Here is a 26,875-nt window from a genome sequence, read left to right as displayed (position 1 = left end):
TTTTGCAGCTGAACTGTCTTGAATTATTCAACTCCATTTTTAAACATCAAGCTTTTTGTACATCACCTCTTTTCCATATATAAATTATATACTTTTTCATAAAGGTTGGGATACAGAACTAAACTAAGTGTGACGATAAGTCAGCATCTTTTTTTTTTTTTTTTTTTGAGATGGGCTTTCGCTCTGTGACCCAGGCTGGAGTGCAATGGTGCGGTCTCGGCTCACTGCCACCTCCGCCTCCAGGATTCAAGGGATTCTCCTGCCTCAGCCTTCCGAGTGTCTGGGATTACAGGCATGTTGCCACCACACCTGTCTAATTTTTGTATTTTTAGTAGAGACGGAGTTTTACCATATTGGTCGGGCTGGTCTTGAACTCCTGACCTCAGTTGATCCACCTGCCTCAGCCTCCCAAAGTACTGGGATTACAGGCGTTAGCCACCACGCCCGGCCAAGTCATCATCTTAATTGTTTGCCGCTGTCTTCTTTAAATGCATCTACTGTGCATTCCTTTCTTAGGACGCCTAAGTAAATTGAAATACCGTAGTCCAAAACTTGGATACACCAATGAAATATGCTTCTACATTTTTATGACCGGTAGCTAACCTACCTATCAGTACGTATGTAATTTTTTTTTTTTTTTTTTTTTTTTTTTTTTTTTTTTTTTTTTTTTGAGACGGAGTCTCTCTTTGTCGCCCAGGCTGGAGTGCAGTGGCCGGATCTCAGCTCACTGCAAGCTCCACCTCCCGGGTTCACGCCATTCTCCTGCCTCAGCCTCCTGAGTAGCTGGGACTACAGGCGCCCGCCACCTCGCCTGGCTAGTTTTTTTTGTATTTTTTAGTAGAGACTGGGTTTCACCGTGTTCGCCAGGATGGTCTCGATCTCCTGACCTTATGATCCGCCCGTCTCAGCCTCCCAAAGTGCTGGGATTACAGGCTTGAGCCACCGCGCCCGGCCTTTTTTTTTTTTTTTTTTTTTTTTGAGACGGAGTTTTGCTCTTGTTGCCCAGGCTGGAGTGCAATGGCACGATCTCCTCACCACAACTTCCACTTCCCAGGTTCAAGCGATTCTTCTCCCTCAGCCTCCTGAGTAGCTGGGATTACTGGCATATGCCACCACGCCTGGCTAATTTTGTATTTTTAGTAGAGATGGGGTTTCTTCATGTTGGTCAGGCTGTTCTTGAACTCCGACCTCAGGTCATCCGCCCGCCTTGGCCTCCCAAAGTGCTGGGACTGCAGGCGTGAGCCACTGCGCACCACCTTGTATGTACTTTTATGACATCTTAAAGCTTATTGCCCTTACCATGGGATATCATTTTGCTATTTGGGCCTTTTCTGTCCAACTACTATGAGTAGAGGAAGACTTTAGTAAACATGCATTCTTCAAGAGTCATCACTAGCAGTAGTGATTATAATTTCTTGTTGTTGTTTTTTTTTAAAATAAGGATACTGAATCAGCAATTTCTGTATTTATCGTAAACACTACTCACATATTGTTTAATTTTATAGAACATAAATATCTACTTGCTGTTTAAGAGGTATAGATTCTTTTTTTTTTTTTTTTGAGACGGAGTCTCGCTTTGTCGCCCGGACTGGAGTGCAGTGGCCGGATCTCAGCTCACTGCAAGCTCCGCCTCCCGGGTTAACGCCATTCTCCTGCCTCAGCCTCCCAAGTAGCTGGGACTACAGGCGCCAGCCACCTCGCCCAGCTAGCTTTTTTTGTATTTTTTAGTAGAGACAGGGTTTCACTGTGTTAGCCAGGATGGTCTCGATCTCCTGACCTCGTGATCCGCCCGTCTCGGCCTCCCAAAGTACTGGGATTACAGGCTTGAGCCACCGCGCCCGGCCTAAGAGGTATAGATTCTTAAAGAAAGAACCCTCATTCACATAAGACCCACTCAGGTCTGACTGAGCTCTGCCAGACTATGTAAAACAGCTAGTGATGAAGTAGAGAGTGGTTACATCCTATGCAAATTCAAATTGCTTTCATTAGAGAAATCTTAAAATACCCTCTCACATTGGTAAACCTGTAACTATCGATTTAAAGGATGAAGGAATGTAAGGATTAAAACTAGGGTAGAGTTTTGAGGTCGAATGGCCTTAATGTCTTTATTTTAAACTGCCAACCCAAGGCCCTTACGCTATATCATGTTGTCATTAGATTTACTGTGAGACCATAGATACTGTCTAAAAGGCCCTAGAATCTTTTCTAAGTTTTATCTGATTTGAAGAGTCATTCTTCAGTCAATTCTATTGAAAAATTAATAAATGGAAAGTAATGAATACTAACACTCATCCCTTCCCAGTCCTATCATTCTTCACTAGAACTTTCTGAGGAAAAAAACTGAAAAGGGAGGCTGTTTGCAGTAAAACTCCAAAAAGTACATCGTTCCCAAAAGTGTTTGGTCACAGATCTTACTCCAGGTAGCAGCATATGATTGGGGAAGGAATGGTGCTTGATATCTCTGTTAACAAAAATCTTTTATTGTCACTTTTTTTTCCCTAGTATCGTCGTCCTCCCCACAGTCAGGCTGCCCATCACCCACCATTCCAGCAGGTAAAGTCATTTCTCCATCACAGAAGCACAGCAAGAAGGCACTAAAGCAGGTAAGCATTGCTAGTCTGTGTTTATCAAGTAGAATTTCCTATATTAAAAACGCACACCTCAGCAGTCATTGGATATTTTTTGAAAATTTTTTACATTGGGCCCTTGTCAGTGGAACTTTCATGCAGTAGCCCAATGTGGTTTTAGTAATTTATGCACCTCTTTGTAACACATGTTATAAGTTTTTGGTAGATACTCTTTTTTTTTTGAGATGGAGTCTTACTCTGTTGCCAGGCTGGAGTACAGTGGCATGATCTTGGCTCACTGCAACCTCCGCTTCCCGGGTTCAAGCGATTCTCCTGCCTCAGACTCCCAAGTCACTGGGACTAGGCGCCTGCCACCACGCCCAGCTAATTTTTGTGTTTTTAGTAGAGACAAGGTTTCACCATGTTGGCCAGGATGGTCTCGATTTCTTGACCTTGTGATCTACCAACCTTGGCCTCCCAAGGTCCTGGGATTACAGGCATATGCTTCCGCACCTGGCCGGTAGATACTCTTTTTATCACATTTTTGAAGTGTCTAATTTGTTCGTAGTTTGCTCAGAATCTTTCGTTTGTTTGTGTGTGTGTTTTTAAATCATGAATAGGTGTTGAATTTTTCAGGTTTGTTTTCTTCAGGATTTATAGAGATGATCACATAGATTTTTCTCTTTTAATCTACTAACACAGAATTACATAGCTAGATTTTCTTTTTCTTAATTTTCTTTTTTTTTTTTTTTTTTTTTTTGGAGGCAGCGTTTCTCTTGTTGCCCACTGCAACCTCCGCCTCAGCCTCCCGAGTAGCTGGGATTACTTACAGGTGCTCATCACCCTGCCTGGCTAATTTTTGTGTTTTTAGTAGAGACGGGGTTTCACCATGTTGGTCAGGCTAGTCTGGAATTCCTGACCTCAAATGATTCACCTGCCTCAACCTCCCAAAGTGCTGGGATTACAGGTGTACAGCCACCACACCTGGCCTGGATTTTTTAATATTATACTATACTTAACTTTGTTGGGTGCAGTGACTCACGCCTGTAATCCTAGCACTTTGGGAGGCCAAGGCAGGCGGATCACCTGAGGTCAGGAGTTCGGAGACCTCCTGTAATCCCATCTACTTTGGAGGATGAGATGAGAGAATCATTTGAACCCAGGGCGTGGAGGTTACAGTGAGCCGAGATCATGCCACTGCACTCCAGCTTGGGCAATAGAGCAAGACCCCGTCTCAAAAAAAAATTAAATAATAAAAAATAAATGGGCCGGGCACGGTGGCTCAAGCCTGTAATCCCAGCACTTTGGGAGGCTGAGACGGGTGGATCATGAGGTCAGGAGATTGAGACCATCCTGGCTACCACGGTGAAACCCCGTCTCTACTAAAAAATACAAAAAACTAGCCGGGCGTGGTGGCAGGTGCCTGTAGTCCCAGCTACTCAGGAGGCTGAGGCAGGAGAATGGTGTAAACCCAGGAGGCGGAGCTTGGGTTTGGTGAATGGCTGAGATCTGGCCACTGCACTCCAACCTGGGCGACAGAGCGAGACTCCGTCTTGAAAAATAAATAAATAAATAAATGAATGAATGCACACGATCACAGCAGAAATAGTTCTCAATAAATAAATAAATAAATAAGTACACGATCACAACAGAAATAGTTGCAATCAAGTGGTTTTATTAAATTTTACATTAATCTGAAATTACATGGGTCCTGTGAGGAGCAAGGAATGAATACTGGTGACTGCATCTGCAGCAAGTCTATGAACATCTTCCGAGCTAATTGCAAAGAGTGAGAGAATAAGCCATAATCAATGGTCAGTCAATACAGCCTTTTTATGTACTTTGTGCTTCTGCCTCACCTATTATAAATGTAGGTGAGTCTAAGCGAGACATAGAGCTCTCTCAGTTGCTTTTCTGCATTGGCAACTTAGAGTGAGGAGATGATTTGTTGCCACTGTGCTTATAGCATAGCCAGAGATACGTGTGAAATGTTAAGCAGGAGGAAACTATATTGGGAAAAGAGAATAGGAATCCAGAAGTAGCCAGTTATTCCAGACTTTTCCACACGACGGTCTTAAGAGCTTGAAACTGGCAACCTAGCAAAGTCAAACTTCAGTTTTTTTTCCCTGAAATTACTTTTCTTGGTTTCTTTATCTTTTTTTAAAAAAAAAAACCTTAAGTTAAAAGTTGCCTTCATAATGTTTTTGTGATTAAAATTTAGGCATTTCTTGTTTTTCTGTTGATTTTAAATAGTATTATCAAGTATATTCTATAAATTAAGGACCTCATAGAAATCAAAATATTCTGAAGTAGACAGAAGGAACCACACTGTTGTTAGAACCAGTATTGTCTAGTCTTCCCTGTCTGTTTATTGCATTGCTGTAAATTGCTGAAATTTGATAATTGGGACAGATCTCATTGCTGCCACCCAAGACAACTGATGTAGTTATTTACAAACTTTTGTAAATATATAGTACCTCTGAAGCCTGCATAAACTAAATATTTACATTTCTACATAGGTTTGATGCAGATAGGGCTCTTTTTGTTATAAGGCTTAGAATTTCATTTCTAGAAATGATTGAAAACATACAGTCTCTGCTTACAAGACTGGAAAGTTTTTGGCTTGCCTAATGATTTTTTTAAGTTCCAAAAAATGCTAATGACTATTTTTCACATTTATATAAAGGAATGATACTGGCAAAAACTATCCAAACTCTAAGAATCATTTAGGCTTTGTGTTTAGTTGTTTTAATTTAAACTGATAAGAACAGATACTACACTTGATCTTAGCCAAAAGGCCAAGAAGCGAGAGTTGGCTTAATTTAGGATTTTGTTTGCTTTGATAGAGTTCAAAGAAATGGAACGATCAGCATGCTTCTTGCCATTTGAAAAAGAAGTAATTTACTTTATATTATTACTAAAAAACTGATTTGTTTTGTTTCTTATAGTCTGTTTTATCTTTATAGGCTCTAAAGCAGCAACAGCAGAAGAAGCAGCAGCAGCAGTGCAAGCCAAGCATATCCATCTCCTCCAACCAGCATCTCTCTCTCAAGACTGTCAAAGCAGCCAGTGACTCTGTACCTGCCAAACCTGGTAAGCAGTTTGGGCAGTTTTTCAATGGAAGTTTCTTTTTCCCAGTATTTTTGTGTTGGTTTTCCTAATTTGTTTATGACATCATTTATTTTTAAATTACATTTACTTACACAATCCTTGTACTGCCAGAACATCAATATAAATCCTTCCAGGATAAATGGGAGAAGTTGTATGCAAAATAATCATGCAGTTATTAAAAAGTAACTCAGAGCCCAGGAGTTCAAGACCAGCCTGGGCAAAATAGTGAGCCCCTGTCTCAACAACAACAAACAAAATTAACCAGATGTGGTGGTGCACACCTGTAGCCCCAGCTACTCGGGAAGCTAAGGTGGGAGGATTGGTTGAGCCTGGGAGGTCAAGACTGCCATTAGCCCTGATCTCACCACTGCACTGCAGCCTGGATGACAGAGCGAGACCCTGTTTCCAAAAAAAATGTTAGCACTGGGATTTGCATGTAAGAAGGAAATAAATGACTGACTTTCAAGATGGTCTAATCTGATAAATGTTTGGAAACCTCTAATCAACAACCTTAAAATCTGATGTTTCCAAGAGGCTCAAACTAAACTCTTAGCCAGTTTTCTGTAAAAATAACAAGTTTTCCTAAGAATACATACAACCTTTGAGTTTATTTTGGACATGTCTGTAAGGCCTTTGAATCTTTTTTTGTGGTTGTGTGTTTGTTTCTACTCTAAACTTTCTATATACAGACTCTGTATTGCATTACATAATTCAGTTTGATACCATAAGCTGATTCTATGGGCCTGCCAGACTCAATCTGAATCTTACAGAACTGCATTTTTATGAGAAAGGAAATTTACCACTGGAAGCAAATAGTATGCTGGGAGGAAAAACAGAGTTTTATTTTACTCTTTGACTTTAATTCTCAAACTCAAAACACATTAGGGAGGGTCACATTGCCTCATACATAACTTCATTTAGTGAATGTCGAATGATTGATTAATTGATTCTGTCTATAATCTCAGTGCTACCAGTCTTTACGTATTTTTTTCTCCTAGCAACATGGGAGGGAAGGCAATCTGATGGACAGTCAAGCAGCCCTCAAAACTCAAACTCCAGCTTTTCTTCTTCAGTTAAAGTGGAAAATACTTTGCTAGGCTTGGGGAAGAAGTCATTCCAGAGATCTGAGAGACTCCATACCAGTAAGTTTGCTTACAAAGACTTCAGTTTTCATTGCCATGATTTATCAGCTACACGTTTGAAATTCATCAGCTACCTGACTTAGGTACTTACAACTTAGATTTGAGTTACATAGCAAAGATTAGACATAACTTTTTGTTGTTGCTAACGTAATTACTGTTACAAAATGAAAAGTAACAGGAACAGAATTGGTTTAGTATGTCTTTCTTCTGTTATCCCCTGTTTACCTTTGAGCTCTTGACTGTATTCATGTTGTTCCTGTCTTCCTCTTAACAAACTATTTGAGAGAAAGATCTATTATCAGTCATTTTGTGGTTTATTTCCCTTTCTGCCAATAGGTTGCTTTGTCCAGCATTATTCATGTTTTATTTCTGTGTAAAGAAAGAAGGGCTTACAACTAAATATATGTGACAGACTGAAATTTCTTCTCTCTATTCCTTTTGAAATCCCATTGAAATGATAGTATGGACATACAAAAGATCAAATCCATACAGACAAAGAAAACAAGGAGACCACAGCTGGGCAAGAGACGTCAGCAAATTTTGAGAGATGAAAACTGGATAGAATTTTTCACTGAGCTGAAGAGCAGTTGCCAGGGATAAACCAGCCACATAAGGCTGCAGAACACCAGGAAGGCTCAAGAATTGGAGATATGATGTATTACAGAAGAGAAGGGGAAAATTTTATTTGAAAGATAGTAAGAAGCAGTTTGATGCCTTACCCCAGCAGGAGACAGGAGGTTTATTTTGAGGTGAAATTTGAACCAGAGAAACTCCAAATTCAGGGATATCAAACATAGCTGGGGGCAGATGAGGAGGCACTGTACTGAAATCTGGAAAATCAAGTAAAATGTAAATACTGAATAGGGATTCTCCTTCTTCGCTTTCAAAATGCTAGCAAGACATATTTCTAACACCACTACATCCTTCTTCCTCCCATCATGGTCCAGCTTGAGATTGGTGGATTGATACCTAAAGACATTGAATAGTCTTAGAAAAAAACCTGCAGGCAAATATATAGGTTCCCAGCTAAGCAGATATCATCTTGATAATGTTTCAGTAAAGTTGAAGAAATTTCTTAGAAAAATCTGTCAAAGTGAAAAAGAGGTTCAGTAGGAGAGAAAAAGTAAGAAACTTGGAACAACAATCTAGGTTGTACAATGTCTCACATAGTAGGACTATCAGAAAGGAAGAACAGAATGTGATAAAAATAATATAAGAACATTATTTAGAATAAAAAGCCACAGAATTCCAGATTAAAAGTGTGTAATAGGCATTAAGAAACATGAGTGAAAAGAAACCTATGCCAAGGCACGTTTTTTTAAAAAATCTTGAAACGTATAGGGTCAATGAAAAGGTAACAAAAAGCCTTCAGAAAGAAGAAAAATACTTCACATAGAAAGATTCAAGAATTGGGAGTACAGACATCCTTAGCAGCAACATGGAAGCTAAAAGTATAGCAGTGCTGACACATTCTGAGGGAAATTTATTCTGTATTCATTTACATATTCCAGACTGATCTAAAGTATTAAGTGTGAGAACAGAAGTAACAATATTTCAGACAAATGCTTTCTAAAAAAAAAAAAAAATCAAAAAAATCAAAAAACCTTAGTTTGATTCTAGAGGGGATTATACATTTTTCGTAATGTAGTATATCACATATTTAAGCCAAATGTGCCCTTTGATCCTTAGTTTCACTGCTAAGAATAAAAATATTTATTAAACAAATATCTATAGAAGGAATGCTAATAAGCCAAACACAGATTTAGAGACCTAGGGCTATGATGATGAACAGAACAGTATTTCTTCCTTATGGAGCCCATATTCTACTTAAAATCAGTTAAAATTGAAATTTTAGTAAATTGCAAAAGAAATGTAGAGGTACAAAATTGAGAAATTATGGACCAGGAATTTTTAACTTTCATGGAAAACTAGGAAAAATTGACCATAAAAAAAGAAAGCACCATTTCCATTTATGTAAGTTTGACCTGATGGCTGAGAAGTAAGCAAAGTCCATCTTCTTTCAAGCAAATGAGCATTAAGGGAAATAGTGTGGAAATTTTTGTAACATAGCCATAATGACTATTTGCTTTTTTCTGAGATGGAATCTCACTCTGTTGCCCAGGCTGGAGCGCAGTGGCCCAATCTCAGCTCACTGCAAGCTGCGCCTCCTGTGTTCATGCCATTCTCCTGCCTCAGCCTCCCAAGTAGCACCCGCCACCACGCTCGGCTAATTTTTTGTATTTTCAGTGCAGACGGAGTTTCACTATGTTAGCCAGGATGCTCTTGATCTCCTGACCTCGTGATCTGCCAGCCTCGGCCTCCCAAAGTGCCGGGATTACAGGCATGAGCCACGGCATCCGGCCACACAATGACTATTTTCAAAACACGCGGAAGAAGTTGTGTAAAACATAAATGATAAAACTAAATTAGCTAATTTATATAAAACACTTTCTACCTGACATTGGTATCATTTTTATTAACTTCAGTTAAATTGATAATATATATTTTTACATCCCAGATTCAGTCAGAAGAATAAACATGCCTCAGATTTCAAGTATAATATAATAGATTACGGCAACCTAAATTGGAAAAACTAGAGTAAGTCATCTTTACTAAAATTAGAGGACTTAAACTGACCACTTTGAAGCAAAAAAGTATCTTCAGGGTACACAATTCAATCAGTAGTAGAAAATAATTCACAACTACTTGCCAGTCTTTTAAGAAGTCAACATTTTGGGAGCAAGATGGCCGAATAGGAACAGCTCCAGTCTCCAACTCCCAGCGCGAGCGACACAGAAGACCAGTGATTTCTGCATTTTCAACTGAGGTACTGGGGTCATCTCACTAGGGAGTGCCAGACAATCGGTGCTGGTCAGCTGCTGCAGCCCGACCAGCAAGAGCTGAAGCAGGGCGGAGGCATCGCTTCACCTGGGAAGCACAAGGGGGAAGGGAATCCGTTTTCCTAGCCAGGGGAACTGAGACACACAACACCTGGAAAATCGGGTAACTCCCACCCCAGTACTGCACTTCAAGCAAACGGGCACACCAGGAGAATATATCCCACACCTGGCCGGGAGGGTCCCACGCCCAAGGAGCCTCCCTCATTGCTAACACAGCAGTCTGCGATCTAACCGCAAGGCAGCAGCGAGGCTGGGGGAGGGGCGCCCGCCATTGCTGAGGCTTAAGTAGGTAAACAAAGCCGCTGGGAAGCTCGAACTGGGTGGCGCTCACAGCAGCTCAAGGAAACCTGCCTGTCTCTGTAGACTCCACCTCTGGGGACAGGGCACAGCTAAACAACAACAAAAAAAGCAGCAGGAACCTCTGCAGATGCAGACGACTCTGTCTGACAGCTTTGAAGAGAGCAGTGGATCTCCCAACACGGAGGTTGAGATCTGAGAAGGGACAGACTGCCTGCTCAAGTGGGTCCCTGACCCCTGAGTAGCCTAACTGGGAGACATCCCCCACTAGGGGCAGTCTGACACCCCACACCTCACAGGGTGGAGTACATCCCTGAGAGGAAGCTTCCAAAGTAAGAATCAGACAGGTACACTCACTGTTCAGCAATATTCTCTCTTCTGCAACCTCTGCTGCTGATACCCAGGCAAACAGGGTCTGGAGTGGACCTCAAGCAATCTCCAACAGACCTACAGCTGAGGGTCCTGACTATTAGAAGGAAAACTATCAAACAGGAAGGACACCTATACCAAAACCCCATCAGTACGTCACCATCATCAAAGACCAGAGGCAGATAAAACCACAAAGATGGGGAAAAAGCAGGGCAGAAAAGCTGGAAATTCAAAAAATGAGAGCGCATCTCCCCCTGCAAAGGAGCGCACCCCATCGCCCGCAACGGATCAAAGCTGGTCAGAGAATGACTTTGACGAGATGAGAGAAGAAGGCTTCAGTCCATCAAACTTCTCAGAGCTAAAGGAGGAATTACGTACCCAGCGCAAAGAAACTAAAAATCTTGAAAAAAGAGTGGAAGAATTGACAGCTAGACTAATTAATGCAGAGAAGGTCATAAACGAACTGACAGAGATGAAAACCATGACACAAGAAATACGTGACAAGTGCACAAGCTTCAGTAACCGACTCGATCAACTGGAAGAAAGAGTATCAGCGATTGAGGATCAAATGAATGAAATGAAGCGAGAAGAGAAACCAAAAGAAAAATGAAGAAAAAGAAATGAACAAAGCCTGCGAGAAGTATGGGATTATGTAAAAAGACCAAATCTACGTCTGATTGGGGTGCCTGAAAGTGAGGGGGAAAATGGAACCAAGTTGGAAAACACTCTTCAGGATATCATCCAGGAGAACTTCCCCAACCTAGTAGGGCAGGCCAACATTCAAATTCAGGAAATACAGAGAACGCCACAAAGATACTCCTCGAGAAGAGCAACTCCAAGACACATAATTGCCAGATTCACCAAAGTTGAAATGAAGGAAAAAAATCTCAAGGGCAGCCAGAGAGAAAGGTCAGGTTACCCGCAAAGGGAAGCCCATCAGACTAACAGCAGATCTCTCGGCAGAAACTACAAGCCAGAAGAGAGTGGGGGCCAATATTCAACATTCTTAAAGAAAAGAATTTTAAACCCAGAATTTCATATCCAGCCAAACTAAGTTTCTTAAGTGAAGGAGAAATAAAATCCTTTACAGATAAGCAAATGCTTAGAGATTTTGTCACCACCAGGCCTGCCTTACAAGAGACCCTGAAGGAAGCCCTAAACATGGAAAGGAACAACTGGTACCAGCCATCGCAAAAACATGCCAAAATGTAAAGACCATCGAGGCTAGGAAGAAACTGCATCAACTAATGAGCAAAATAACCAGTTAATATCATAATGGCAGGATCAAGTTCACACGTAACAATATTAACCTTAAATGTAAATGGACTAAATGCTCCAATTAAAAGACACAGACTGGCAAACTGGATAAAGAGTCAAGACCCATCAGTCTGCTGTATTCAGGAGACCTATCTCACATGCAGAGACATACATAGGCTCAAAATAAAGGGATGGAGGAAGATCTACCAAGCAAATGGAGAACAAAAAAAAGCAGAGGTTGCAATACTAGTCTCTGATAAAACAGACTTTAAACCATCAAAGATCAAAAGAGACAAAGAATGCCATTACATAATGTTAAAGGGATCAATTCAACAGGAAGAGCTAACTATCCTAAATATATATGCACCCAATACAGGAGCACCCAGATTCATAAAGCAAGTCCTTAGAGACTTACAAAGAGACTTAGACTCCCATACAATAATAATGGGAGACTTCAACACTCCACTGTCAACATTAGACAGATCAACAAGACAGAAAGTTAACAAGGACATCCAGGAATTGAACTCATCTCTGCACCAAGCGGACCTAATAGACATCTATAGAACTCTCCACCCCAAATCAACAGAATATACATTCTTCTCAGCACCACATCACACTTATTCCAAAATTGACCACATAATTGGAAGTAAAACACTCCTCAGCAAATGTAAAAGAACAGAAATTATAACAAACTGTCTCTCAGACCACAGTGCAATCAAACTAGAACTCAGGACTAAGAAACTCAATCAAAACCGCTCAACTACGTGGAAACTGAACAACCTGCTCCTGAATGACTACTGGTTACATAACGAAATGAAGGCAGAAATAAAGATGTTCTTTGAAACCAATGAGAACAAAGATACAACATACCAGAATCTCTGGGACACATTTAAAGCAGTGTGTAGAGGGAAATTTATAGCACTAAATGCCCACAAGAGAAAGCAGGAAAGATCTAAAATTGACACTCTAACATCACAATTAAAAGAACTAGAGAGGCAAGAGCAAACACATTCAAAAGCTAGCAGAAGGCAAGAAATAACTAAGATCAGAGCAGAACTGAAGGAGATAGAGACACAAAAAACCCTCCAAAAAATCAGTGAATCCAGGAGTTGGTTTTTGGAAAAGATCAACAAAATTGACAGACCACTAGCAAGACTAATAAGAAAAGAGAGAAGAATCAAATAGACGCAATAAAAAATGATAAAGGGGATATCACCACCAACCCCACAGAAATACAAACTACCATCAGAGAATACTATAAACACCTCTACGCAAATCAACTAGAAAATCTAGAAGAAATGGATAATTTCCTGGACACTTATACTCTTCCAAGACTAAACCAGGAAGAAGTTGAATCCCTGAATAGACCAATAGCAGGCTCTGAAATTGAGGCAATAATTAATAGCCTACCCACCAAAAAAAGTCCAGGACCAGATGGATTCACAGCTGAATTCTACCAGAGGTACAAGGAGGAGCTGGTACCATTCCTTCTGAAACTATTCCAATCAATTGAAAAAGAGGGAATCCTCCCTAACTCATTTTATGAGGCCAACATCATCCTGATACCAAAGCCTGGCAGAGACACAACAAAAAAAGAAAATTTTAGACCAATATCTCTGATGAACATCGATGCAAAAATCCTCAATAAAATACTGGCAAACCAGATTCAGCAGCACATCAAAAAGCTTATCCACCATGATCAAGTGGGCTTCATCCCTGGGATGCAAGGCTGGTTCAACATTTGCAAATCAATAAACGTAATCCAGCATATAAACAGAACCAAAGACAAGAACCACATGATTATCTCAATAGATGCAGAAAAGGCTTTTGACAAAATTCAACAGCCCTTCATGTTAAAAACGCTCAATAAATTCGGTATTGATGGAATGTACCTCAAAATAATAAGAGCTATTTATGACAAACCCACAGCTAATATCATACTGAATGGGCAAAAACTGGAAAAATTCCCTTTGAAAACTGGCACAAGACAGGGATGCCCTCTCTCACCACTCCTATTCAACATAGTGTTGGAAGTTCTGGCTAGGGCAATCAGGCAAGAGAAAGAAATCAAGGGTATTCAGTTAGGAAAAGAAGAAGTCAAATTGTCCCTGTTTGCAGATGACATGATTGTATATTTAGAAAACCCCATCGTCTCAGCCCAAAATCTCCTTAAGCTGATAAGCAACTTCAGCAAAGTCTCAGGATACAAAATTAATGTGCAAAAATCACAAGCATTCTTAGACACCAGTAACAGACAAACAGAGAGCCAAATCATGAATGAACTTCCATTCACAATTGTTTCAAAGAGAATAAAATACCTAGGAATCCAACTTACAAGGGATGTAAAGGACCTCTTCAAGGAGAACTACAAACCACTGCTCAGTGAAATCAAAGAGGACACAAACAAATGGAAGAACATACCATGCTCATGGATAGGAAGAATCAATATCGTGAAAATGGCCATACTGCCCAAGGTTATTTATAGATTCAATGCCATCCCCATCAAGCTACCAATGAGTTTCTTCACAGAATTGGAAAAAACTGCTTTAAAGTTCATAAGGAACCAAAAAAGAGCCCGCATTGCCAAGACAATCCTAAGTCAAAAGGACAAAGCTGGAGGCGTCACGTTACCTGACTTCAAACTATACTACAAGGCTACAGTAACCAAAACAGCATGGTACTGGTGCCAAAACAGAGATATAGACCAATGGAACAGAACAGAGACCTCAGAAATAATAACACACATCTACAGCCATCTGATCTTTGACAAACCTGAGAGAAACAAGAAATGGGGAAAGGATTCCCTATTTAATAAATGGTGCTGGGAAAATTGGCTAGCCATAAGTAGAAAGCTGAAACTGGATCCTTTCCTTACTCCTTATACGAAGATTAATTCAAGATGGATTAGAGACTTAAATGTTATACCTAATACCATAAAATCTCTAGAAGAAAACCTAGGTAGTACCATTCAGGACATAGGCGTGGGCAAGGACTTCATGTCTAAAACACCAAAAACAACGGCAGCAAAAGCCAAAATTGACAAATGGGATCTAATTAAACTAAAGAGCTTCTGCACAGCAAAAGAAACTACCATCAGAGTGAATAGGCAACCTACAGAATGGGAGAAAATTTTTGCAATCTACTCATCTGACAAAGGGCTATTATCCAGAATCTACAAAGAACTCAAACAAATACACAAGAAAAAAACAACCCCATCAAAAAGTGGGCAAAGGATATGAACAGACATTTCTCAAAAGAAGACATTCATACAGCCAACAGACACATGAAAAAATGCTCATCATCACTCGCCATCAGAGAAATGCAAATCAAAACCACATTGAGATACCATCTCACACCAGTTAGAATGGCAATCATTAAAAAGTCAGGAAACAACAGGTGTTGGAGAGGATGTGGAGAAATAGGAACACTTTTACACTGTTGGTGGGAATGTAAACTAGTTCAACCATTATGGAAAACAGTATGGCAGTTCCTCAAGGATCTAGAACTAGATGTACCATATGACCTAGCCATCCCACTACTGGGTATATACCCAAAGGATTATAAATCATGCTGCTATAAAGACACATGCACACGTATGTTTATTGCGGCACTATTCACAATAGCAAAGACTTGGAATCAACCCAAATGTCCATCTGTGACAGACTGGATTAAGAAGATGTGGCACTTGGCCGGGCGCGGTGGCTCAAGCCTGTAATCCCAGCACTTTGGGAGGCCGAGACGGGCGGATCACAAGGTCAGGAGATCGAGACCATCCTGTCTAACATGGTGAAACCCCGTCTCTACTAAAAATACAAAAAAAAAACTAGCCGGGCGAGGTGGCGGGCGCCTGTAGTCCCAGCTACTCGGGAGGCTGAGGCAGGAGAATGGCGGGAACTCGGGAGGCAGAGCTTGTAGTGAGCTGAGATCTGGCCACTGCACTCCAGCCCGGGTGACAGAGCAAGAGTCCGTCTCAAGAAAAAAAAAAAGAAAATGTGGCACATATACACCATGGAATACTATGCAGCCATAAAAAAGGATGAGTTTGTGTCCTTTGTAGGGACATGGATGCAGCTGGAAACCATCATTCTTAGCAAACTATCACAAGAACAGAAAATCAAACACCGCATGTTCTCACTCATAGGTGGGAACTGATCAATGAGATCACTTGGACTCGGGAAGGGGAACATCACACACCGGGGCCTATCATGGGGAGGGGGGAGGGGGAAGGGATTTCATTGGGAGTTATACCTGATATAAATGATGAATTGATGGGTGCTGACGAGTTGATGGGTGCAGCACACCAACATGGCACAAGTATACGTATGTAACAAACCTGCACATTATGCACATGTACCCTAGAACTTAAAGTATAATAAAAAAAAAAAAAGAAAAAAAAACTATATTTTCCAAAACAAAACTATTTCATTAGAAGATTATTATTGTTTCAGACTTTTACAAATCCCTTTAATGTCTGGATTAATAGAAGACATTTAGTTTCTCATGTCTGTTTTTGCATTCTGTTATGATCTTATAAGTAATGTGGTCTCTGGAAAACTCCACTGTACACTAGTGAAATAATAAAATTGAAAAATGCCAAAAAAAAAAAAAAAAAAGTCAACGTTTTAACTGAAGTTTGACTGTGATGTGCAGGTACAATGAATGCATAAATAGTAAAAATTATTCAAGAAAGGTTGACAGTCCAGTTCCATTAATTATATGGGAAAAGCAAACAAAGCTGTTGCTTTTCAAAAGTTTATAGAGGCATTGCAACTTTGTTTATATTAAACAAAAACTGGTAGCCACCTAACCTTTATCATCAGTGGTATTCCATTTAAATTAGTCATGGTTTATAGCAAGTTTGCCCAACCTGCCACAGGCTGCATGTGGGCCAGGGTGGCTTTGAATGCTGCTCAACACAAATTCATAAACTTTCTTAAAACGTTATGAGATTTTTTTTGGTGATTTTTATTTATTTACCTTTTTGTTACAGCTCATTAGTTAGTGTTAGTGTATTTTATGTGTGGCCCACGACAATTCTTCTTCCAGTGTGGCCCAGGGAAGCCAGAAAAATGGACACCCCCGGTGTATATGTTGGAATGTGATGCAGCTTTTTGTAAAAGAAAGATTAATTTGTAGGTGATAATTTGAAAAATGTTCGAGATATTTAGTGAGATTAAAAACCAAATATGATTAATATGTACATTGTGATTTCATGTCATCCAATTTAAAATGTCATTTCTGGCAGGAAGGTTGGGTTTGAATGTAGAAACCTTTGTTTTTATTTTGTATCTTTAGGTACTATTTGAATTTATAGATAACATTTACCTCTTAGACACTGTTTTTATTATTCACTTTGAAAAGATTTAAAATTTTATTGTAATTTGTTCTTTGGCCCAGGAGTTATTTTGAAGTTTTTCTGGTTTGTTGTTGTTAATTTCCAAATATATAGGGATTTTTGTTTATCTTTTTGTTATGAAGCCTCTGGTCAGATGTCATGCATGGACTGTGTGATGCTTATGCCTATGTGGTATATTGATGAACAAAAGACTTTAAAATCAAATTGCCTGGGTTTAAATTCCTACACTAACTTAATAATGTGATTTGGGCAAGTTATATCTGGGTCTCACTTTCTTCATCTGTGAAATGGGGTGGTAATAGTTACCTACTTCATAGGGTTGTATGACAAATAAATGAGTGAATATATGTAAATGCTTAGAACAGTGTCTGGCACTTAGGAAGCCCTGTGTAAGTTTGCTGCTGCTGTTGTTGCTGTTACCGCACTACTATTACTCAAAATTTACTGAGACCTCCTTTTTTTGACCTAATGATACTGAATTTTGTAGGTATACTCTAGTCGTTCAACACAGAGTTCTGTGTTTGTTAGAGCAAGCTTGTTAATCTGAAATCAGCTTTTTTTTTTTTTTTTTTTTTTTTTGACACGGAGTCTTGCTCAGTCACCCAGGCTGGAGTGCAGTGGCATGATCTTGGCTCACTGCAACCTCCACCTCCCAGGTTCAAGCAATTCTCCTGCCTCAGCCTCCTGAGTAGCTGGGATTATAGGCGCATGTCACCACTCCTGGCTAATTTTTGTATTTTTAATAGAGACAGGGTTTCACCGTGTTGGTCAGGCTGGTCTCGAACTCCAGACCTCGTGATACCACCCGCCTCAGCCTCCCAAAGTGCTGGGCTGGGATTACAGGCATGAGCCCCTGCACGTGGCCTGAAATCAGCTTTTTAAGTGAGTGATAGCTGCTTTTGGTTTGCTTGATTTATTAATAATTGAGAGAGATGTGTTGAAATTTCCTATCCAAATAGTGGGTTTGTCCAGTTTTCCCTGTTCTTTCAGTTTTTATTTCACATGTTTTGAAGTTACTTTATATTGGATGTTTTCATGTTTAAAATCTTTCTGATGGATTGAATGTTTATTTACCTTATCAATCATCAGTAAGTCTTTTTACTAAAAGAATCTTTCATTCGATGTTAATAAATGCATGGTTTGTTTTTGCCTCGTGTGTGACTTCTTTCTGTGTCCTTGTGCTTTACATAATCTCTCTCTAAATAGCTTATAACTAGCTGAAATTTCTTTGTTTTGGTTTCAACCCAGTGACAAGCTCTCATTTGATGAGTTTTATTTATTTACATTTACTGTATTTGTTAATATTTGGACTTGTTTCTACAGTCTTAGTTTTTTATCCTATTGCTATGTTTCTTGTTTCCTTTCTTATTCTTTTTTTTTTTTTTTTTTTCGAGAAAGAGTCACGCTCTGTCACCCAGGCTGGAGTGCAGTGGCGTGATCTCGGGTCACTGCAACCTCTGCCTCCCAGGTTCAAGTGATTCTCCTGTCTCAGCCTCCTGAGTAGCTGGGATTACAGGCACCCTCCACCACACCCAGCTAATTTTTTACTTTTAGTAGAAATGGAGTTTCACCATGTTGGCTAGGCTGGTCTTGAGCTCCTGTCCTCAAGTGATTCGCCTGCTTTAGCCTCCCAAAGTGCTGGGATTACAGGCATGGGCCACTGCTCCCAGTCTCTTTCTTACTCTTCTTTTACATTTCTGAAAAGGTTTTGGCTTTACTAATTTTTTTTTTTTTTTTTTGGTATATTCATATTGATTCTCTTGTAGCCTTTTTTTTCTCTTTACTGAGTTTGGTATGCACTCGATTTCTCTTTTAGTGGTTAGTGATTCCTTAAATGGTACCACACATTTTGAAAAATTGATATATCATAGTTCTAAATATTTTTTAGTTAAATGTGATATGTCTTTAATTCTTTTTATTTTTTTTTTTTGAGACGGAGTTTCGCTCTGTCACCCAGGCTGGAGTGCTGTGGCCGGATCTCAGCTCCCTGCAAGCTCCGCCTCCCGGGTTCACGCCATTCTCCTGCCTCAGCCTCCTGAGTAGCTAGGACTACAAGCGCCGCCACCTTGCCCAGCTAGTTTTTTGTAGTTTTTAGCAGAGACGGGGTTTCACCGTGTTAGCCAGGATGGTCTCAATCTCCTGACCTCGTGATCCTCCCGTCTCAGCCTCCCAAAGTGCTGGGATTACAGGCTTGAGCCACCGCGCCCGGCCTATGTCTTTAATTCTTAAAAGTAACCATCTTGATTTTCCTCCAGAACAGTGGAAATACAACAGTTCAGCGCTTATCTTTTATATAATGTCTTTTTTTGTATTTTGTTTTTAACCTCACACATCAGACACTAGAATACTATTATTTTATATAAACAATGTGTACATATATTTATCTACATGTTTACCTTTCTCTATTGTATTTCAACCCATTCTGCAATGATTTTCTTTCCTGAAGTACAATAAGAACTGTATTTGTATCAGGTTTCTGAGTAGTGAATGCCTTCAGTTTTGGTTTATAAATGTCCTTCTTTCATGTTCATTTTTGAAGGATAGTTTGGTGGACATGCATTTGTAGGTTAGTGATTATTTTCTCTCAGCATTTTGCAGATATTGTTACCTTATTCTAAATTCCATTGTGTTAAGAAGTTTACTGCTGTTCTTTCATTCCTTTTTATGTGATTGTTCCCATCCTCGTGGATGCTTTCAAGCTATTCTCTTTGTCTTTGATAAACACTTTTGCTATGCTGGGTCTCTGCATGGATTTCTTTCTATCCTCTTTGGAATATGTTCCACTTCTAGAGCTTTAGGTTTGTGGTTTTCATCAGTTGCTATAAACGTACAACTGTCAGTTCTTGGAATATTGCCTTTTTTCCATTCTCTTCATTTTCTCATTCTTGATCTTCAGTCAGGTATTTGTTAGACCTTCTCATTCTGTCATTTATGTTTTTGCTAAACCTCTAAAAATATTTTATCTTCTCTTACATTCTGAGAGTATAAATTGGGTAAATTGAGGGTAAATTGTTTGGCTATATAGTGTAGACCCTCTTTAATATTGTGAAACTACTGTTTAATCAATTTCATCAATTTTTATTCTACATTTCTAGATGTCCCATTTTTTAAAGTCTATGTATTCTTAATTGTTTTGTCCTTATTTTTGTAATTACATTCTTTATTTCCTTAAACATTTTGTACATAGCAATTCTGTATTCTATATATCTGATAGCTTCAGTACTTCTAGGTCTGCATCTGTTATTTCTAGTTTCTAATGATTCTCTCTTGTAGTATCATAACTTCTCATTTTTTTGGGTAATCCTTCTGAAATAGTAATGCTAGATTTTAATTTGTAGGAATCCAATGGGATTAACCTGAGGGAAATCCTTTCTTTTGTTTGTGCTTCCCCCAGGAGGCAGAGGGTGTATGATTGTATGGGTCCCAGAGTATTATGTAGATTAACATTTTGCTAGATATTGTTAGATTTTATTTTATAAGATCATGCTGATTCAGCCCCATCAGCAGTATTTGAAAGTGCTTTTTGCTTTTTTCGCCTGCATATTCCCATTACCATATTGCAATATTTTGCCATTTCATAGACAAATAATATTTTATGTTCATTGGTTTAATTTGCATTTAAAAAAATATTAATATCTTAGCATCTACTTAAGGTTAGTGGACTGAATTACCTTTTAATTTTCTTTGCTCATTTTTCTCTTGGTGGTATTTGTCTTTTTCTTATTGATTTGTAATTGCTATTTTCTTTTGAGACAGAGTCTTGCTCTGTCGCCCAGGCTGGAGTGCAGTGGCCGAATCTCAGCTCACTGCAAGCTCCGCCTCCTGGGTTCACGCCATTCTCCTGCCTCAGCCTCCCGAGTAGCTGGGACTACAGGCCCCCGCCACCTCGCCTGGCTAGTTTTTTGTATTTTTTTTTTTAGTAGAGACGGGGTTTCATCATGTTAGCCAGGATGGTCTCGATCTCCTGACCTCGTGATCTGCCCATCTCGGCCTCCCAAAGTGCTGGGATTACAGGCTTGAGCCACCACGCCCAGCTGTAATTGTTATTTTCATATGAAGAATAGCAGCCTTTTGTCATGGCTTCCAAATATTTTTTCCAAGTTGGTCTTTTGTATATATATATAAATTCTTATTTACATTTTAATCCTTTGTGTACTCAGTTTTTTGAAAGATTGTAACCTTCTGGTTGTGGACGGATTTTCTAAAACTGCTAAGCTATTAAATCATAACATTTTTAGCCAATGCAAATTAAAATCAGTGAAAAAAAAAGTCATGAAAAGAGGCAAAGGATGTCAGTATGATTTGTAGATTTGGATTTTCTTTCTTAGACATTCTTCCTATCATTTATCATAAACTTTCTCAGTTTTTTGGGGGAAATAATCTAGTGTCAAACATAAAATGCAGTTTTAGTATGGTAGAAGACCCATTTTTACAGACTTTGTTCTATTTATGCAAAGAAGATAGATACATTGTATTCTTTTATCCTCTATAAATGAACAATACTTGTTTTGTTAGTCTTAGAAGAAAATCCTAAGATCTTAAGTGTTACCTTCTTCACAGTGTGATATTTAAATGCTTACAATTGTGGATTTTTTATACTGCACAGAAAGCTACAGTTTATATAGAAACAGGACTTGTGAAGGAGGCCCAAACAATCCTTTTCCATTTTTGTAGGACAAATGAAAAGAACTAAATGTGCCGACATTGACGTTGAGACACCGGACTCCATTCTGGTTAATACAAATCTGCGAGCACTGATCAACAAGCACACATTTTCAGTCCTTCCTGGAGATTGCCAACAGCGACTGCTTCTACTACTCCCAGAGGTAGATCGACAGGTGCGTCATTGAACTCCTTAAGATTTTAAAAATAGCTGTTTATATATACTTGTAAAGTGGTATTAATGGTACTGAGAAGTAAGAATATTTTTACATAAGTTTCTTAATAGGCGAGCTTTTTAAGGCTTAGGAAAAAAAGAAAAATTCTCCTGCCAGAATTTCAAGATTACAGAATTATTTTGACTGTATTAGGATTTAGGCATCCATAGAATGAAGTTCAGGAGGAGCCCGGTCATGGTGGCTCACACCTGTAGTCCCAGCACTTTGGGCAGCCAAGGAGGGTGGATCACCTGTGATCCGGAGTTCAAGACCAGCCTGGCCAACAGGGCAAAACCCTGTCTCTACTAAAAATACAAAAATTAGCCGGGTGTGGTGGCAGGTGCCTGTAATCCCAGCTACTCGGGAGGTGGAGGCAGGAGACTCACTTGAACCTGGGAGGCAGAGATTGCAGTGAGCCAAGATGGTGCCACTGGACACCAGCCTGAGTGACAGAGTGAAACTTCATCTCAAGAAAAAAAAAAAAAAAAACGTAAACTTCAGGAGAAAGAGTTGTCTTGGTCCAGTATCAACAGGATGTGGGCCAGTGCCTCAGTGGAGTGGGAAATGTCAGGAATAAGCCAAAAACGTAGGTCCAGATAAATAAATACAGCTGGAAAGACAATGCAACATGGTATGAACAGTGGTGGACTTGAGAATGTTCGCGGTTTGCATTCTTTTTTTACATTTTTCTAAGAGAAATATTTATTACTTCCATAATAGAGAACTTAAAACCCAATACAAGTTATACTTTTAAAAAAAGTAGCAAAAAGAAATGCCAAACGTCTGGCAAGCGTCCAGGCAGGGACCAGAGAACTTTAGTGATTTACCTTGGTCAGAAATAAAGTAAAGGTCTGAGACTTTGGCTTTCATCAAGGAAAACAGTGTACCAAGTCACTCCCTCTTCTGATCTTCTTTTTCCTCCCTCTGGAAAAGGAAGATAGAAGAATTACGATTTTTTAAGCTTTCTTCACTTGTGAGATTTTAAAAAATCTCAACTGTGTTCCAAGTAATATGATAGGTCTCCCTAACCTCCAACTTTTAAGAATGTTTATTAAAATGATGAGAGGGAGATGTTTTCCTTAGTTTACACAGTAAAAGAACTAGTTACACTCTTGTTCATAGTAAGAGGATAACAGAATAAGTAAGCTACAGAATTCATTATTAGCTAATTGACTTATTGAGTTAAAACTAAATCTTTCTAATTCTGAAAATCATCTTTCTACTAGACATCATTGATAACAATTTCATAGTGTTATGAATCAGAACATATCAAAGGAGTTCAGAGTCCATTGTCCAGAGAGCCCAAATAAATGAGGTATTCTTATAGAGGTGGGGGCAAAGAAGTGAACCCGGTTCTTCTTGGTGACTGGTCTCCCTACCATAACTCTTGTAGAAATTATAGCTTGAGGATGCCAGTTCTTGGTTAGAACAAGTTAGGAGACTGAAGTTTCAGCAGTTTTAAGAGAACCTCTTGGAGATTGCGCTCATCTTTTTTTTTTTTTTTTTTTTGAGACGGAGTCTCGCTCTGTCCCCCAGGCTGGAGTGCATTGGCTCGATCTCTGCTCACGGCAACCTCCGCCTCCCGGATTCAAGCAATTCTCCTGCCTCAGCCTCCTGAGTGGCTGGGATTACAGGCGTGTGCCACCACACCCGGCTAGTTTTGTTTTTTTTTTTTTTTTTTTGTATTTTTAGTAGAGATGGGGTTTCACCGTGTTAGCCAGGATGGTCTCGATCTCCTGACCTCGTGATCCGCCTGCCTCGGCCTCCCAGAGTGCTGGGATTACAGACGTAAGCCACCGCGCCCAGCCCGGGTATTCTTAATAGGAGGTTACTTGGCTAGTTTTTCATTTGTTAACATGATTGGAGCCTACAGTAATCTGATTAACATTGTCCCTATGTGTAGAGAATATGGAATTTCGATTAAGTGAAATACAAACTACTATCAGATGAAATTTAGAGTGTTTAAAGAATGAAAAGTTTGAAGCCATACTTCACTGTGTGGAGTATACAGCAATGAGCAGTAGAAAAATATTTAGACCAGAGAAAAACATAGGTTTGGATCAAAACACCTCTCTTTCAATATATTTGAAGTCCCATGATATGGAAGAGGTAAACTTTTGTTATACAGAAAGCAGATTTGGGGTTAAAATAACTTTTTCACAGTTGGAGGATTAAACTGCAGAATATATTATCTTGTAGTGGAGTAACTTGCTTATCACTGTAATGCTCAAGTAGAGACTGGATAAACTGCTTTTATAGGAACAGCATTACCCTTATACCAGTTCTCTGGAGTATGAATCAGCAGTCAGCAAACTACAGCCCACTAGGCAATTTCCAGCTGACTGCCTGATTAATGAAGTTTTATTGGCTTAAAGCCACTCCTATTAGTTTTCATATTGTCCATAACTACTTTTGTGCTACCGTGGCAGAGTTGAGTGACTGAAATCAAGCCATATGGCCTGCACAGTTAAAGTATTTGTGGTCTAGCCCTTTACAGAAAGTTTACCAATTTCTGCTGTAGAACCGGGGGAAATGATGTTGACCCACATAGGTTTGGAAAGTAAAGTTGGGTTAAGAAGAGTTCCTCAGTCTCGAGGATGTCCAAATCGTTTTCTTAATTTTCTTCAAAAAACTTGTTTTTGACTTAAAATTTACATTTCGATTTTTAATCCATCCTTTTTTTTTTTTTTTTTTTTTTTACATTATTTGAATCTGGGATTCAGCTTTATTTTCTACTGGTTGGATAGCCAGTTGTTCCAGCACTTTATGTGTGGTTCTGTGAGTAGATTTTTAATTATTAGGGAATGGGTGTGAATGGAGAGAGGAGTGAGGAGAGGTGAATAGGAAAGCAATGTTTTAGAACAAAGTGATATTACATTAAATAACAGAGTTGTCCTGAATAAGCACATAGGATGAGATATTCATATTTCTATAAAATTAAATATATATACATTCTTTTCTAAAATGAAAGGAAAGTCAAATACCACATGATACCTTTCACTTTCTTTGTAAGCTTTCCTTGGCTTATTCTTTGACCCAGGTTGGTCCAGATGGTTTAATGAAGTTAAATGGCTCAGCCCTTAACAATGAATTCTTCACTTCAGCAGCCCAAGGCTGGAAGGAAAGACTCTCAGAAGGTAAGTGCTCTACCTAATATGTCTCCCAGGTGGTGTGTGCACCCAGAACACCTCTCTTCCTCATCAGGTAATTTAAGCAGTTTTGGAAGGTAAAGGACAACAGGATGTTACGATAGGATAGAATCAACTATCCTGTGTGAAACATGTTAGACTTTTATCTAGTGCTTATGTTACCAGGTTAACACTAGATGGAGTCCAGCAATATGTTTCTTTAATGATATAAAGCTTCCAAGAAATTAAAAAATACAGATTTTTGTGCCCTGCTCCTAAAGATTCTGATTCAGCAATTCTACATTAATGCCTAGGAACTGAAATTTTATTAGGCTCCCTAATAAGAGTGTAGAACTAGTCACTTTATGGTGCTCTGCATCCCAGTTTGGTAAGCAGTGAGATAACCTGTTTATTACTGCCTAGCTTCAATAAAACTAACAATAAAAGCAATCAGTGAGAGCTTTTTAAAAGATCACTTCATTAAGGTATATTTCATATATTATATTTCATACAATCATATATATCATATATTTCATATATATCATATTTTATATTTCATATAATATAAAATTCAGCCTTTTGAAATGGACAGTTAATTGGCAGTCAGAACATTGTAGTAAGTATGGATCATGACCAAAAATTACTGACTATGATCACTGGTCTGCCATGTGTGCCATGCTTCTAATGACTGATTGTGTGTGGGCACTGCATGTAGTATCTGTCAGTACTAGCAGTTCTTCACCTCTACAGCTGAAAAACACCTGTGGTATTTTAAAAAATACTGATGTGCAGATGCCACTGTCAATGATTTTGTTTTTATTGCTCTGGGTTAGTGTCAGAGCTTTATTGGTTTTGTTTGTTGGTTTGTTTCAAAGTTTTCCCAAACGATTCTAATACGCAGACGTAAGTAAAACCACTGGCTGAATTATTTTTATTATATCTGTTTTCAGTATACATGGAATAAAAAATAGCACTTGAAAAGTTGTATACCAAAGAATAGCCTTAAACAAGTGTGAGAGACTTTAAAATATATACATTTGTAAGGAACACATTAGGAATGCTATTCATCGTTTGCTTTCTGCCAGCTCCCTAACAATGAAGTCAAATGAAGAGCCAATATATAATCTAGATTGTTTTTGAAATTGTTGACTTTTCCCATCCTCTTCTTTTAGAAGAAATTCTATGTAGAAGGGATCTCTTGCTCTGATTACTTTGGACCTTTCTTTTTCCTACAGATTTTTTTGGGGCAGAGACCCCCAATTTTTTTGGAAAGATTAAAACATACCATTTCTACCGGTAACTTTCTTTAACTAACAATAAATTGGTAAAGGATTTACTTCCTCAGTCCCCACTTTTTTGCAAGTAGGCACTGTCAGCAGTGATACTGCGATTATTATTATCAGTGTTAACTTTTTTTTTAAACATGCAAACAAGTGACTGCTGTACCTATAGTCATGTGATCATATTTTATGAACAGCAACTTGGAACACTGTATATATGTGAACAGGGTTCAGTACATTTTATTCCTCATTTTCAGATACACAGTAGACTCAACAGCAGGAGTTCTGGGTTGGATTCTGACAGCCAAATCCCTCTTTTCCCAATCCTTTGCCCATGACTGTGATGTCCACGGTCCTCTAACACTTTTCCTCTCCTTCTTCTCACCCCCAGGAGGTCTTAAACTTCAAATTCTGCCATTTCTACCTCTTATTCCTTGATGTCCTGGGTATTAGAGTATAAAAGGGAGCAGCCTATCTGAGCCACAAGTTTGAAGATGGCCTACCAAGCACATTCACTGTTCTCTGCTGATGGAGTGGGAAAGATTGAGGTGGTTGGTAGTATATGCAAATAAATGGCATATTCAGAGCTGC

At 39.1% G+C, this 26,875-nt stretch overlaps 1 protein-coding gene and 1 pseudogene across 4 annotated transcripts in view; one reads left to right on the top strand and one right to left on the bottom strand.

The window, feature by feature from the left end:
* The window catches only part of ASXL2 (ASXL transcriptional regulator 2), a 162,833-nt gene that overhangs the window by 115,113 nt on the left and 20,845 nt on the right, over window positions 1–26,875 (top strand). For all 4 annotated transcript variants that reach the window (XM_010383018.2, XM_030921037.1, XM_030921039.1 and 1 more), the window contains 5 exons: window positions 2,503–2,603; window positions 5,534–5,660; window positions 6,677–6,820; window positions 21,674–21,837; window positions 24,917–25,013. In XM_010383018.2, coding sequence (XP_010381320.2) covers window positions 2,503–2,603; window positions 5,534–5,660; window positions 6,677–6,820; window positions 21,674–21,837; window positions 24,917–25,013 — 633 coding nt within the window. The remainder of the gene's footprint in view (window positions 1–2,502; window positions 2,604–5,533; window positions 5,661–6,676; window positions 6,821–21,673; window positions 21,838–24,916; window positions 25,014–26,875) is intronic.
* On the bottom strand, window positions 5,251–5,377 carry LOC115894481 (annotated as a pseudogene).

The sequence above is a fragment of the Rhinopithecus roxellana genome, chromosome 17 (assembly GCF_007565055.1).
Source record: "Rhinopithecus roxellana isolate Shanxi Qingling chromosome 17, ASM756505v1, whole genome shotgun sequence".
NCBI lineage: Eukaryota > Metazoa > Chordata > Mammalia > Primates > Cercopithecidae > Rhinopithecus > Rhinopithecus roxellana.
Note: the sequence above shows the minus strand (reverse complement) of the source record. Positions and strands in the feature narration are given on the sequence as shown.